The sequence below is a fragment of the Gigantopelta aegis genome, chromosome 8, assembly GCF_016097555.1.
Source record: "Gigantopelta aegis isolate Gae_Host chromosome 8, Gae_host_genome, whole genome shotgun sequence".
NCBI lineage: Eukaryota > Metazoa > Mollusca > Gastropoda > Neomphalida > Peltospiridae > Gigantopelta > Gigantopelta aegis.
Genome location: NC_054706.1, coordinates 27,146,963 through 27,163,508, shown reverse-complemented (window position 1 = coordinate 27,163,508; position 16,546 = coordinate 27,146,963). Strand labels below are relative to the sequence as shown.

The 16,546-nt window shown below is 38.2% G+C and overlaps 1 protein-coding gene across 1 annotated transcript in view; it reads left to right on the top strand.

Annotated features, from left to right (window-relative positions):
• LOC121379591 (ATPase family AAA domain-containing protein 5-like) overlaps positions 1 to 16,546 on the top strand; it is a 34,962-nt gene that overhangs the window by 8,504 nt on the left and 9,912 nt on the right. The window contains exons 6-14 of the mRNA XM_041508238.1: positions 1,119 to 1,275; positions 2,478 to 2,717; positions 3,910 to 4,086; positions 7,127 to 7,302; positions 7,817 to 7,961; positions 8,962 to 9,186; positions 11,440 to 11,567; positions 13,517 to 13,678; positions 16,013 to 16,262. Of these exons, the coding sequence (XP_041364172.1) occupies positions 1,119 to 1,275; positions 2,478 to 2,717; positions 3,910 to 4,086; positions 7,127 to 7,302; positions 7,817 to 7,961; positions 8,962 to 9,186; positions 11,440 to 11,567; positions 13,517 to 13,678; positions 16,013 to 16,262 (1,660 nt within the window). The remainder of the gene's footprint in view (positions 1 to 1,118; positions 1,276 to 2,477; positions 2,718 to 3,909; positions 4,087 to 7,126; positions 7,303 to 7,816; positions 7,962 to 8,961; positions 9,187 to 11,439; positions 11,568 to 13,516; positions 13,679 to 16,012; positions 16,263 to 16,546) is intronic.

Below are 16,546 nucleotides of genomic sequence, written 5' to 3'. Positions count from 1 at the left end.
GGGCTATTTCTCACTCCAACCAGTACACGATGACTGGTTTATCAAAGACTGTGGTATAATGCTGTCGGTGGGCCCATTGGGCTATTTCTCACTCCAACCAGTACACGATGACTGGTTTATCAAAGACTGTGGTATAATGCTGTCGGTGGGCCCATTGGGCTATTTCTCACTCCAACCAGTACACGATGACTGGTTTATCAAAGACTGTGGTATAATGCTGTCGGTGGGCCCATTGGGCTATTTCTCACTCCAACCAGTACACGATGACTGGTTTATCAAAGACTGTGGTATAATGCTGTCGGTGGGCCCATTGGGCTATTTCTCACTCCAACCAGTACACGATGACTGGTTTATCAAAGACTGTGGTATAATGCTGTCGGTGGGCCCATTGGGCTATTTCTCACTCCAACCAGTACACGATGACTGGTTTATCAAAGACTGTGGTATAATGCTGTCGGTGGGCCCATTGGGCTATTTCTCACTCCAACCAGTACACGATGACTGGTTTATCAAAGACTGTGGTATAATGCTGTCGGTGGGCCCATTGGGCTATTTCTCACTCCAACCAGTACACGATGACTGGTTTATCAAAGACTGTGGTATAATGCTGTCGGTGGGCCCATTGGGCTATTTCTCACTCCAACCAGTACACGATGACTGGTTTATCAAAGACTGTGGTATAATGCTGTCGGTGGGCCCATTGGGCTATTTCTCACTCCAACCAGTACACGATGACTGGTTTATCAAAGACTGTGGTATAATGCTGTCGGTGGGCCCATTGGGCTATTTCTCACTCCAACCAGTACACGATGACTGGTTTATCAAAGACTGTGGTATGTGCTATCTTGACTGTGGGAAAGTGCATATAAAAGATCTCTTGCTGCATTAGGAAACATTTAGCAGGTTCCCTGTGATGACTGTGTGTCAGAATTATCAAATGTTTGACATCCAATAGCCAATGATTAATTAATCAATGTGATCTAGTGGTGTAATTAGATGTAGTTAACAGTGGGTTATGATGCTGGTTCTAGTTTATTTACACTGACTAACATGAATGTTTTAATTTCTTAAAAGAGAAGGAGAAAGTTATTTATTTTATTTCTTAATTGACTTTTCAGAATTTTCTTGGCCATGATGATATCCCCGAAGAGGTCACAGTTAAACTGATGGAGGAGATGAAAGCTTTCAACAGGAATTACCCGTTTGCCGACTTATTTAAAGAATTGCGAACCAAGAGACAGGATGATATTAATTTACAGAGTACTGATGATCAAAGTATGTAGTTCTGGTCATTATTCCAATGTAACGCAGAGTCATAGTCCGTCTGTGTAAAGGGGTGGGACATAGCCCAGTGGTACAGCGCTCGCTCGATGCATGGTCGGTGTGGGATCGATCTCCGCCAGTGGGCCCATTGGGCTATTTCTCGTTCCAGCCAGTGCACCACGACTGGTATATCAACGGCCATGGTATGTACCACCCTGTCAGTGGGATGGTGCATATAAAAGATCCCTTGCTGCTAATTGAAAAGAGTAGCCCATGAAGTGGCGACAGCGGGTTTCCTCTCTCAATATCTGTGTGGTCCTTAACCATATGTCTGACTCCATATAACCGTAAATAAAATGTGTTGAGTGCATCGTTAAATAAATATTTTCTTGAACAAATTGCCATCAAGAGGTAAGAATTAGTTTTGTTTAACAACACCACTAGAGCACATTGATTTATTAATTATCAGCTGTTGGATGTCAAACATTTGGTATGATTGCCATCAAATTGTAAAGATTAATGTCATTTTTAATGCAGGGGTGAAGACAAAATGCTAGCACATCCTTAGCTGCATTGCTATTGAAATACTCAATAATGCAGTACACTGAAACTAAAGGTAGAACTGTGTGTTCTCTACGTTGGCTGTTTCATCAGTTGCCTTCATACCTGCATTGTAAAATAAGATTTAGCCTATGCAATTTGATAATAATTTGTAAAGACACTTATTTACACTGAATTTGTTTTAAAAAATGTTAATTGAATTGGTATGGGTTTAAAATTTAATAATATATTTTTACAGGAATTTTAACTTTATTCATTATAGAGGTATATATGCCAATTCATTGGTTCGCTTTGCACACAAACAGACTAGTGTATTCTTTGCTTTCTGACAGATCTGGGACTGGGGGGGGGGGGGGGATGTAATGGTGGTGTTTAAACAAACAGCAAAAAGAGAACAACATAAATAACGATTATTGCTAATTTTGTTCTCCTTTTCTCTCTCTCTATATATATATCCTATATGTTCTATAGTTATAACAGTTATAAACTTTTCTGCATTCAGTAAAAATAGGTTCTTACTTTTTTCAAATGGTCTTCTGTTTTTAAAGATGATGAACCCTGTCTTTAATAATGAAATAATCTGAAAATTTAATTTTCATTAAGTTGCAATTTAGCAAAGCCAGCATAAACCTTTGTCTTGTGTTCATTTACAGCAAATCTCCCATGTCAGGAAGCTGTGACTGAGCATGAAGTTGTCAATGTGGATGATATTGTTTGTAAGAAGAAAAAACACAAAAAGAGACGCAAGTCTTCCAGCGATCACGAAGTAACTGTTGAAGAAAAGGATAAACCGAAAAACAAGCTCAAACTGCTACGGGAGGCTAAAGAAGGCAGCGAAAAGTCTGAATCAACTGCTGGCAGTGTCACTGAGTGTGTTAAACATTGTGTTAAAGGTGATAATAAGTTTTGGTCTTCATAATATCTCGTGTGGTGTGGTACCTTAAATGCAGATGGATGCAACAGTTGTCTCCCCTTTTAGGTTTGCATGAATTTACTTTGTCCATAGTGGCACTGTTGTATGGTGCTCTTAAAATTATTTTTGCTTAAATTTGTCGTTTTTGAAATTCTGTGATTGGATTTCAGATTTTGGCCTATAACTAAATAAAAATTTCTTTTTTGTTTTAATGACCATTCTTGTCACTGGAACTTAGCTTCCAAGATATGTGGTTGATTTTCACTCTGACCAGCCATAATTCAATGTTTTTGATGAATAACAGTATTTGATCTCTGTTATTGTACTGAAACATAGGAAAAAGAAAATAAAACTTGAAAATAAGTGTCGTACATTTTACCAATGATCGGTATAAAATAAAAATAATTATTAAAGGCTATGCATATGAGACTTTTCTGTGGATTTGTCATGATTCGGATCATTCTTGTGATTCATCTAAGAGGTTGTAAGTAATAATTAAGTTATTTCGTAGGGTCCACCACTGTTAAAGGCATATGGTCACAGACCACTGACCTATTTAAAGGCATATGGTCACAGACCACTGACCTATTTAAAGGCATATGGTCACAGACCACTGACCTATTTAAAGGCATATTGTCACAGACCACTGACCTATTTAATGGTCTAACAAAGTATTACCTGAACAAATATAATTTGATTTGTCCCTAAATGTACTTTATTCAACCATCTTCATAATCACCATACTCCATTTATTAATGGCATTTTGTAAAAATAATTTAATTATGGCTATGGTCCATATTTCAAAAAATAAAATTTCCGAGAGAGATGACATGGATTTCACTCCATCATGGTTCAGTTGAGGTGATGCGATAGCTAGATTTGGCTTCCAACAATTAATGTAATTTTTACTTATTATCCATTTTTAGAGAAATAAGGTCCTTAAATCTGTGACAGTATGCCTTTAATGAGGCTTTCTTTTAAAGTCCCAACATTCATTAATCTTCAAATACTGCTCTGTAATTTCAAGGTTATGTACTTTATGTATATGTGTCATTATGTAGAAAATTTTAAATTCTGTCCCTTTTTCCCTGGATTGGGACAGGGTTTTCATAACTGGGTTTTTGTGAATTTTTTTTTTTTTTTTTAAATGTAATCATTTTACCTTTAAACAGAACTAATGTGGACTGATCGCTACCAGCCAGGCCATTCATGTGAGGTCATAGGTCACAGTAAGAATATCTCTAGAATGAAAAGCTGGCTACTGGAGTGGAAACACAGAACTGACCTCGAGGAGAGAAAAATGAGAAAGAGAATGATGCAACAGACTAGAGGAAAGTCTACCACCAAAGGTGGGTAGTTTCCAAGTTAGTCAGACCTGCTTTTTAAGGTGTGCGGGTGAGATCGTGCTCGTACAATGCACGTAATTTCAACCTGACAAGTGTGAAAACCAACTCATGTTAAACTCAACAAACGGCGCACATAAAATAGATGGGTATATTTATTTCCATTGTTTACAAAAATCAACAGTTTTCATAGCTCTTTTAGCGGATAGAAAGGTCCTTGTATTAAAACAAAAAAAAATTAAAACATGGCAGTGGCTTCCATGCAGTTGTTAAACTGGTATTTCTCTTTTTTGAACAAATTATGAAATACTAACTTAATAGACTATTTTGTAGACGTACCAGTCAAAACCCAATCGCAGCTACTAAACTGGTATTTCTCTTTGTTGAACAAATTATGAAATACTAACTTAATAGACTATTTTGTAGACGTACCAGTCAAAACCCAATCGCAGCTACTAAACTGGTATTTCTCTTTGTTGAACAAATTATGAAATACTAACTTAATAGACTATTTCGTAGACGTACCAGACAAAACCCAATCGCAGCTACTAAACTGGTATTTCTCTTTGTTGAACAAATTATGAAATACTAACTTAATAGACTATTTTGTAGACGTACCAGTCAAAACCCAATCGCAGCTACTAAACTGGTATTTCTCTTTGTTGAACAAATTACGAAATACTAACTTAATAGACTATTTTGTAGACGTACCAGTCAAAACCCAATCAGAGCTACTAAACTGGTATTTCTCTTTGTTGAACAAATTATGAAATACTAACTTAATAGACTATTTTGTAGACGTACCAGTCAAAACCCAATCAGAGCTACTAAACTGGTATTTATCTTTGTTGAACAAATTATGAAATACTAACTTAATAGACTATTTTGTAGACGTACCAGTCAAAACCCAATCAGAGCTACTAAACTGGTATTTATCTTTGTTGAACAAATTATGAAATACTAACTTAATAGACTATTTTGTAGACGTACCAGTCAAAACCCAATCAGAGCTACTAAACTGGTATTTCTCTTTGTTGAACAAATTATGAAATACTAACTTAATAGACTATTTTGTAGACGTACCAGTCAAAACCCAATCGCAGCTACTAAACTGGTATTTCTCTTTGTTGAACAAATTATGAAATACTAACTTAATAGACTATTTTGTAGACGTACCAGTCAAAACCCAATCGGAGCTACTAAACTGGTATTTCTCTTTGTTGAACAAATTATGAAATACTAACTTAATAGACTATTTTGTAGACGTACCAGTCAAAACCCAATCGGAGCTACTAAACTGGTATTTCTCTTTGTTGAACAAATTATGAAATACTAACTTAATAGACTATTTTGTAGACGTACCAGTCAAAACCCAATCGGAGCTACTAAACTGGTATTTCTCTTTGTTGAACAAATTATGAAATACTAACTTAATAGACTATTTTGTAGACGTACCAGTCAAAACCCAATCGCAGCTACTAAACTGGTATTTCTCTTTGTTGAACAAATTATGAAATACTAACTTAATAGACTATTTTGTAGACGTACCAGTCAAAACCCACTTCATGTCTGCTGTGCTTTACCTGCATGAAGTTGGATTGTATGGGTTTTTTCTTGTCTTTTCTTTTCTTTTTGTTCCCTTTCCCATGATTGATATATCAAGGTCGCACACATTTGAAAAGGCCCTAAATTTGAAGGGTTGCCCTAAAATGTCCCTATTTTGATGATCTAGCCCTAAAAAGCCATATTTTACAGACACGTTCACAAAAGACCCTAAATTGGGCCGTATAAGCCCTGAAATTGATGGACATTTTTCTTCTTCCAGAAACATTAAATAAATTGCCAAAAATACATCGATACTTACTTTCATTTGTTTATCTCTGTGCTCGCTCGAACGTTGGTGTGTAAACAGTGCTAAAATGATACCAACGATTCATTTTTAAAACATCGTCAATGTTTGGTATTGTTGGTAAAAGGATTCATTCGTAACTTTTGGGAGCGCTTGATTGGTCATTCTAAAACGAAACACATTTCTAAAATACTAACCAATCTTGAGTCTTAGTATCAGTGCAAACTAAATAAAACAGAATATTCTAAAATTATCTAAACTGAATCGGATATTTATGCCTATGTGGATTCTACATATTTATGTTTATGAAAATGTGTAGGACAGTTCTCTGTCGATTCCGACAGCCCGCTCAAACACTCCCATTATTTTTTCGAGTTCGAAGGTGATTACAAATGGCAGACAGCAAAGTTGTAGTCCCTAAATTTTACTTACATTGACCCTAAAAGTCCCTAAAAAGCCCCTAAATTTAGGTTTGAAATTTCTGTATGGCAGTGGTATATATTGTCATGTCCGTGAGAGCATACATGTTTAAAGATTTCTTGATCCTTATTCGTTGGAGTAGCTTATGTGGTGGCAACAGGTTTCTTCTTACTTTCTACCGGCCTCGGTGGCATTGTGGTTAGGCCATCGGTCTATAGGCTGGTAGGTACTGGGTTTGGATCCCAGTCGAGGCATGGGATTTTTAATCCAGATACCGACTCCAAACCCTGAGTGAGTGCTCGGCAAAGCTCAATGGGTGGGTGTAAACCACTTGCACCGACCAGTGATCCATAACTAGTTCAACAAAGGCCATGGTTTGTGCTATCCTGCCTGTGGGAAGCGCACATAAAAGATCCCTTGCTGCCTGTCATAAAAGAGTAGCCTATGTGGTGACATCGGGTTTCCTCTAAAAAAACGTGTGTTAGCATGCCCATATGTTTGACGTCCAATAGCCGATGATAAGATAAAAAAAATCAATGTGCTCTAGTGGCATCGTAAAATAAAACAAACTTTACTTTACTTTTTTCCTCACTTTCTATACAGAGTATCACAGTAAGCATATGTTAGACACCAAATAATAGTATTTTAAAATATGCTGAGATGGTGATAAACATTTTCTATCTTTTTATTCCATGATTAAACATTTTAATTACAATATGAATGGTAGTAAAAAAAAATCTGCATGATATGGTTTTACTTACTACCTTTATTTTTCAGAAAAAGAGCCTGATGCATGGGATAGTGATAACAGCGATTTTGACATCTACTCTGAAAACAGCGATGATGATGATGATGATGACGACAGACTGTGTAACACATTGCTCATCACTGGACCCACCGGCATCGGCAAGACAGCCACAGTGTACGCTCTAGCACAGGAACTTGGCTATAAGGTTCGATTATTTTCCGCTTTGTATCTTCTGGGAAATTTTGTAGTGAATGAAAAAACTCAATATTGTTACTTCTCAGAAGGGGCAGGATGTTGCCCAGTGATAAAGTGCATGCTTGATGCGTGATCAGTCTGGGATCGATCCCCATCGGTGGGCCCATCAGGCTATTTCTCGTTCCAGCCAGTGCACCACGACTGGTATTTCAAAGGCCGTGGTATGTGCTATTCTGTCTATAGATGGGATGGTACATATAAAAGATCCCTTGCTACTAATGGAAAAATGTACAGGGTTTCCTCTCTAAGACTATATGTGAAAAAATTACCAAATGTTTGACATCCAATAGCCGATGATCAATAAATCATTGTGCTCAAGTGGTGTTGTTAAAGAAAACAACCTTTAACTTACCAGACCACATATTATTGTCTATTAATTTGGAGATACAGATATAGTAAAACATTTTTAAAACAATTTCATTGTTTGCTATTATTTTTCAATTAACTATATATTATATTTTCAGGTGATTGAAGTAAATGCATCGTCATCTCGAAATGGTAAACGTATTCTCTCACAACTACAAGAAGCCACCCAGTCTCACCAGGTGGCTCAGAGCAAAGAGGGGACAACTAACTGGACGAACATTACGCAGACGGACAGTGTTCAAGGTGATTGCTTGAAACAGAATATGCATGTCACTCCTCTTCACCCCTCTCCCTCCCTTCCTCTTCACCCCTCTCCCTCCCTTCCTCTTCACCCCTCTCTCTCCCTTCCTAATCACCCCTCTCCCTCCCTTCCTCTTCACCCCTCTCCCTCCCTTCCTTTTCACCCCTCTCCCTCCCTTCCTCTTCACCCCTCGCCCTCCCTTCCTCTTCACCCCTCTCTCTCCCTTCCTAATCACCCCTCTCCCTCCCTTCCTAATCACCCCTCTCCCTCCCTTCCTCTTCACCCTCTCCCTCCCTTACTAATCACCCCTCTCCCTCCCTTCCTCTTCACCCTCTCCCTCCCTTACTAATCACCCCTCTCCCTCCCTTCCTCTTCACCCTCTCCCTCCCTTCCTAATCACCCCTCTCCCTCCCTTCCTCTCCACCCCCCTCCCTTCCTCTTCACTCCTCTCCCTCCCTTCCTCTTCACCCCTCTCCCTACTTCTTCACCCCTCTCTCTCCTTTCCTCTTCACCCCTCTCTGTACCTTCCTAATCACCCCCTTTCCTTCCCGTCCTCACCCCTCTCCCTCCCATCCTCACCCATAACTGAGCCAACTTAAGCTACTGCCTTCCTCCCCTGTTTTTCCAATGGAAGCTCTTGTTGCCGATCCTTCCACCCTCGCCCCACTCCTAAGTTTAAGGACCATTAACCTTATGAACCCGAGATGCCAGTTTTCACGTGGTCTTGTTTGTAAACAAACTGTTTGCCAACAGTTCGGCATTATTTTCAACAATCAGAATTAATTTTACAGCATAGGTATTATTGGAAGTTATCTATCTGTGTGAATGTAAATTTGCAGAAGTTTTTTAAGTGTCAGTGGTGAAGAAGCGCTAAGTTAATAATGTCCGACAATGAAGGTGAGCTCGATAATGACACATACGACAATGAAAGCGACTTTGAAACTGAAAGTGATGATGTGATGTGAATTTTTACTGTATTTTAATGTGCAATAAATTTCTTAGCTTTTCAGAAATCTCAAGAAAAACCTGTGCCAAAATTGCCTACAGCATTCACCAATTTGTTTCAAAAGGCAGCAGCCAAGAAAACCTCTCCTATTGAAGTCATTGACGTGGATAAGAAATCGAAAAAACACCCCAAGAAGTCTAAGAAATCAAAAAAGGAGGTAGCTGACGAAGGAACTGACACGTCAAAAGATGCCAAGAGGAAAAGAGGCCACGATTCTCAAGGTTTCTGTTATAATGAGAATAAGAAACGAACCACTATATTACTCGGTGATCACCAGGCGCCTAGTTTACAAAAACATCATAAGCAAAATTGCATCATCCTTGTTAAACATTTTGCAATGCACTGCAAAATAGAAACATTGCAAGAGTTTACTTCCATTATTAGGGTTTCTGCCAGATGGTAAAACGGGTATGGCGCCATACCCAACTTTTATTTTTTTAAATTAACCTTTCGACAAAATTAATTACTTTTATCATTATTGTATAATTTTCTTAACCTGTTAAATCTAACCCATTTTCTTTCTGGGGGAGGCCCGCCCCCCCCCCCCCCCCCCCCTACCTCCTGTCGACTGGTTGCATTCAGTACACACATTGGAAATATTAAATTCCATAGTGCCATACCCAAAAATTTCTTTCTGGCAAAAATTCTGGTTACTTATAGTCCTTCCCATCAGGGAATGTTCTCTTACTATGGTATATACAACAAGTTATTTATTTCTAAACCGATTGTTTTCTAAATTGCACACAAAAATAACTAGTTGGGGTTTTGAAGGGGGGGGGGGGTGTTATTTCCAAAACACTTTTACTTTTCTTCTTACATCAGATGAAACTGAATTTTTGTATAAAAAACATACAAAAAACAATGTTCATGGATGCTAGGAAGGACTATAGTTGGTGCCATGCAATGTGACTGACGGATTATTTTTAAAAGTATATCTTGAAAAAATATGATCTCACCAAGCTTATAAAATCTGTATTTCCCTTGAAATAAATACATATACAATGAGTATGCAGATCTTTATGTTTAAAGTAGTGTTTTCCCTAGCTTGTTTTAGCATCAGCACCATGCCTCAATAGTCTAGCACCATGCTGCCCTGAGATTAAACACGCCTTTTTTACTAATTAATTCTAAAATTGCCTTTATAAAACACCTCAAAAGGTATTATTAATTAATAAAATATGCCTTTTATATCTTTTGCCATTCATTTATTAAAGCAAGCACATAAATTACATTAATGTTTATTTCAATTAATTTTGGTGTATTTTTAATGAAAAACAAGTGCCCCGAAAATGGTGAAAATGCCCCAAAAGTGTTTGGTCTACCATGCCGTGACAAATTTCTAGGGAAATCACTATTAAAGGCAGCCATTTTTAGCTCTTCTTAGCATGTGGATTTATTTTGTTTTAAAAGATGTAATTACATGTAGCTACAGTTAGTTATCAGTTGAAAGGACTAATTTACTGTGTAGAATAATGTAGCAATCTCTGAAAATGACAGCTAATCACGATGTGAGACCATACTCGTCTGTGCTTGAGCCTTCTGTGGATGTTAGTACGAGTCAGATGGTTGATTGACTGATAGACTGACCGAACAAAATATTCCCTTATCAGTATGGTAATATCTTGACTGGCTCTCTATAATCTAAATTAATGGAACAATTAATCCCCTCAGGTTTTGTTTTTTTGAGGGGGATGGGGGGGGGGGGGGGTCTTCTGACCATACGAAGTCTGTTGTCTGCTACGAGTTGACAATGGCTTTTAGAGCCATGTATTGTTATTCGCTGTGAGCTCTGAACCTCCAACATTTGCATCATTGAGCTATTGCATTACCATTGTTTGAGAAAAGTTGTAGAACTCGTAAGTACCAAGTTAATGTCCCCCGTCCCCCCCCAAAAAAAGGTTACACTTGGACACAACATATTTACCCAGCAATTTGCTTTCTTTCTAAATGTTGTATGGTTAAAAAAAGAAAGAAAAAAAAGATGTAATAGATAAATAAAATTGTATTAGTTAGGGGCGGGAATTCTCGGATCCGCGGTTTTCCTCTCGTGGAACATTGTGTTTTCTCGCATTTTAATCGTCCTTTCCGCGGGGGGAATCGGTCATGTAAACTTCTGCGCCCAGATTTTCGAATCGATCTTAGCGCTACGATATCGTAAAACTGTCTAAATGATGATGTTACACATCATATTACGCTGTGACGTCATTATGAATCAAAATGCGGCCGCGCTTCTTATTTGGTTTCATTTGCAAAGGGAGCGAGTAAGCTTGAACCTGTCATTATATCAAGGAGGTACCAACATCTGGACAAGTGATTTTCACTCTTACATTCCAGACAAAGATTTCTTCAATTTTGGCGGTGAAATGTTTTTTGCAAAGAACGATTCAAAACTTTGTTACAATTACAAATTCATATAATCATCACACTTTATTACATGTATATTAAATACTAATATCTTAGTGTTTTTATTTTAGATGGAAGAAGTCCCAAAAAGGCCAAGAAAGACAACACACAGCAGTTGTTACCATCGAGAATTCACGAAGACTCCAGTCAGACAGGCTCTCTGAATTTGTCTTCTACAACTCTGATATTGTTTGACGAGGTACAGAAACTTTTATCAAAATTATATAGTGTTGATGAGAAATGACTTAAAATTGCAGTTACATGGCTTCCCATTGAGGTAACTGATTGTTCGGTCACTGTTGCGCGGTCGGTGTGGGATTGATGACTTAAAATTGCAGTTACGTGGCTTCCCATTGAGGTAACTGATTGTTCGGTCACTGTTGCGCGGTCGGTGTGGGATCGATGCACGTTGGTGGGCCCATTGGGCTATTTCTCGTTCCAGCCAGTGCACCACAACTGGTTTATCAAAGGCTGTGGTATATACTATCCTGTCTGTGGATATAAAAGATCCCTTGCTGCTAATTGAAAAGAGTAGCCCATGAAGTGCCGACAGCGGGTTTCCTCTCTCAATATCTGTGTGGTCCTTAACCATATGTCTTACTGATGCCATATAACCATAAATAAAATGTGTTGAGTGCGTCGTTAAATCATTTCTTTCTTTTTCTTTCTTTTGTTTAACGACACCATTAGAGCACATTGATTTATTAATCATCCGCTACTGGCTGTCAAATATGGTAATTCTGACATGTAGTCTCCAGAGAAAACCTGCTACATTTTTCCATTACCAGCTAGGGATATTTTACATGCACTTTCCCACAGACAGCATATACCACAGTCTTTGAAATACCAGTTGTACAGCACTTGTTGGGACAGGGGGGAAACAGACAGAATGGATCCACCGAAACAGTTTGATCCTGCTACCCAGGCACCTCGGGCAAGGACCCTAGCAACTAGGCTAGATCCCCTCCCCTGATTGTTGTTCAGTTTTGCAAATCAGGCACCTCGGGCAAGGGCCCTAGCAATTAAGCCAGATGCCTTTCCCTGATTGTTGTTCAGTTGTGCAAACCAGGCACCTCGGGCAAGGGCCCTAGCAAGTAAGCTAGATCCCTTTCCCTCATTGTTCAGTTGTGCAAACCAGGCACCTCGGGCAAGGGTCCTAGCAAGTAAGCTAGATGCCTTTCCCTCATTGTTCAGTTGTGCAAACCAGGCACCTCGGGCAAGGGTCCTAGCAAGTAAGCTAGATGCCTATCCCTGATTGTTGTTCAGTTGTGCAAACTACCTTTGCTAAACTTGTTGGCTCTTTTGACGATGCCTTCGGAAGTTCAAGAGTTAAAGGTTATTTTGTTTAACGACACCACTAGAGCACGTTGATTTATAAATAATCAGCTATTGGATGTCAAACATTTGGTGATTTTGACATATAGTCTTAGAGAGGAAACCCACTACATTTTTTCATTGGTAGCAAGGGATCTTTTATATGCACCATCCTAAATATATTGATATACCAATCATGGTGCACTGGCTAGATCGCTGACTGACCGCGCATCAGGTGAGCATTCTAGAAGTCCAATGCAATATATTATAAACAAAAACAGGATTGATAGATGGTATTTAGCTTAGTTGGTAGAGTGGTCACCTGAGATACTTGGGGTCATATGATCAAACCACCTCAGTGGACCTTTTCTGCAATTGGATTGTTTTCCCCAACCCAACTAGTGCCTCACAACTGGTATGTTGAGGGCAGTGGTATGAAAAATGCATATAAAAGATTTCTTCCAGCTAATCAAAAACTAGGAGGCTTCATCAGAAGACTACATACCACAATTGCCAAATGTTTGACATCCAATATGGTTAATACATTGGTGTGCTTTAATGGTGTAGTTAGACAAAAACTTTAAACTTAATGGGATGAGGATGTGGAAAAAAGTGTTTTTGGTTAAAAATGTGGACAATTATAAAATGACACCTTGGCTAATTAATATTCTGAGCAAATGATATCTTATTTTATAATATTTCATCTTCATTTACTTCTATAATGGAAAATTGTCCTTAACCAACTATTTGAAACCACGAAATGTCATACCCTGAATCTTGTAGAGGGGTGCTACCGTATACATTTTGCTTAAATGTTATTTGTTCTTATTGTAGGTTGATATTTTCTTTGATGACTTTGACAAAGGATTTCTTCCTGCAGTCCAACACTTTATGTTCACTGCAAAGATCCCTATCATCCTAACAACAACAAACTCGAACTTCAGCCGTCAGCTACAGACGAGATACGAACAGATCACTTTCAAGCCGCCTTCACTGGTAAACTTTCATTGTCTGATTATCTTGGACGGGGGAGGGGGTTGATGGGGTTTTTTTTTTTTTTTTTTTTTTTTTTATGTTATTTCCTGCATTAGTAGATGGGGATATGACTTGCAACCTGTTACTTGTCGAAAAGGTACAATGTTTGCTGACAAAACCAAATGCAAGATATGTGATAAAATTACTTATAGTCCGTCCCATTCTTCTACAAAAGTTTTTTGTTTGTTAATAATTTCAGTTTGGTATGACATTTTGGAAATAACAAATATTATTTGTCTGTGCAAGTTACAAAACAATCGGCTCAGAAATAAATAACTTGTAGTAAATTCCATAGTATCAAAAAAGGCGTTCCCTGTGGGATGGACTATAAATCAATAACAATAATACAAAGAGTTCAGCCCTCTACATAACTTTTTCATCTAATAGCTAGATGGTACCTACTTGTATTTTTTATATAGATAGTATGGAATGTTTTAGTCGCCAAATGAAAAAACATAGTCTTGTATGCGACCAAAATCGATCGCAATGTAGAGGGCTGGAGATTGTGAAATTAAGGTTTCTTACTGCAGTGTTTTATTAGAAACATGTTGTAGATCTTGTTGGATTGTATCATTCTCACTAATGAGAAAACAAAATTGTATTTAGGGGAATGTGTTGAAAAAAATTAGGTAGAACAGTTTGTGGGGGTTTTGAGGGGTTTTGGGGTTGTTTTTTTTTACTGTATTAACCCCTACAGGTATAGATAAAATGTTATGCATGTACATTTTTACCTACTTTAAATTAAAAAATCAAAGAAAAAAATAACACTTTGGAAAACAAATTGGTGCTGGTTCATTTTTCTGGGTATGGTCGGTTCCTGGAAATACTGTTTTTTAGTCTTTCAATACAAAGGTATCCAGACATAAGGTAATGTTGTTTTTTGTTTCTTACTTGTGGGTTGTCAGGAAAAAATGCAACTCCATGTGATCCTATTTGGAATGGCCCTTGTATCAAAATTTATCATGCAACCATGCTTCCTATTGACCTTATAACCCCTACCTAATAATTCAAAGTGTTATCATGTCACAAGGAAATGAGTTGTGCGCATGACGTACTTTTGCTCAGTTTTCAGGTATGTCGTTTTCTCATTTTTAAAACATCCATTTACAGCAATAATTGTTGAACTGCATAAATAAATATAACATTTACACTTCCTGTAACATCAAATTACCTATTATTTTTCAATTCTCCATTATTCGCTCCCAATCGGAACTAATCATTGTTTTAAATTAAAAAAAGCAAGTAGCTTCCTGCAAAGAATGTTTACACTGGAACAGCATCTGACGTCACAGGACCGGCGTCGTGGTTAGGCCATCGGTCAACAGGCTGGTAGGTACTGGGTTCGGATCCCAGTCGAGGCATGGGATTTTTAATCCAGATACCGACTCCAAACCCTGATTGAGTGCTCCGCAAGGCTCAATGGGTAGGTGTAAACCACTTGCACCGACCAGTGATCCATAACTGGTTCAACAAAGGCCATGGTTTGTGTTATCCTGACTGTGGGAAGCGCAAATAAAAGATCCCTTGCTCCTAATCGGAAAGAGTAGCCCATGAAGTGGCGACAGTGGGTTTCCTCTCAAAATCTGTGTGGTCTTTAACCATATGTCTGACGCCATATAACCGTAAATAAAATGTGTTGAGTGCGTCGTTAAATAAAATATTTCTTTCTTTCTGATGTCACTGCCACTAGCAGCCAGTGATGTAGATCTTCTTCAGTTTACACATTAACTTGAGTTTAGTTTCATTGAAAAAGTACAAAATTTGTAATGTTGTTACACAAAGACTTTGAAATGTAATCAAAGTATTTATTTAAAATTTGGAGACCCATAACTTTTAGGCTGGCTATGCTTTCGGGCACCTACTATTGTCCGACTTCCAGTAGTAGTTTCTACACGATAAAACTAATAATTTCTATACCACTTTTGACTGAAACACATTACAAAAATATAACTTGAAAGGGGTTGCATGATAAAAAAAAATATCAGGTTACTATGTTTTGATATCGTGGTTATTTTGCTCAGTTCGAAAATAGTGTAACAGGCTCACTGAAGCTTGCCTGTTACACCGTTATCTAAACTTAGCAAAATAAACACGATATCAAAACGTAGTAACCTGATATTTTATATATAATTTATCATATGGTGACAGCATATTTCATTGTTGCGTTAGACTAGTAGTTTAGGTTAATGTAGTACTAGGTGTCTGTGTCAAATATTGACACGAATGGTATACTTTGCATAAATATTGAAGGTGGCTGTGTGACAAACAGGACTTTAATTTCTTGCATTGTTTCAGCCTGATATAGTGAGCCATCTACAGACGCTGTGTCTGGCAGACAACCTGAGGTCTGATTATCATGACATCGTGGGTCTGGTTCGGTTTTATGACGGAGATATCCGCAGGTGTATGCTGGCCCTACAGTTGTGGGTGGACTCCGGAGGAGACCGGAACAGTGAGGAGCGGCCGATCTCTACCAGTGTGAAGACCGTCAAACAAGATACAACACTGTCGGATATTGCTTTGGGAGATTCGCAGGACACACAAGGTATATATCAGATTTAGAGTCTACCACAGTGATTTATCCAGGCGTTCTGTGGGTCCAAACATGGGCCTCTTCCCAAAAGAAAGTGGCACTGAAATTTCCCTGTTTTTCTACTAAAAATTCCCAATAAATATATACAGACACAAATATCCTTAGTATGATTTACTTGCACTAATTTTCCCAATCCCATCAGACGTTGAACCCTGGCGAAATATCCTGGATAAAATCCTTGTATTGTCAAGGTGGTGGATATTGTTAGGCTTTACCCAAACCCACGAGGCATCACA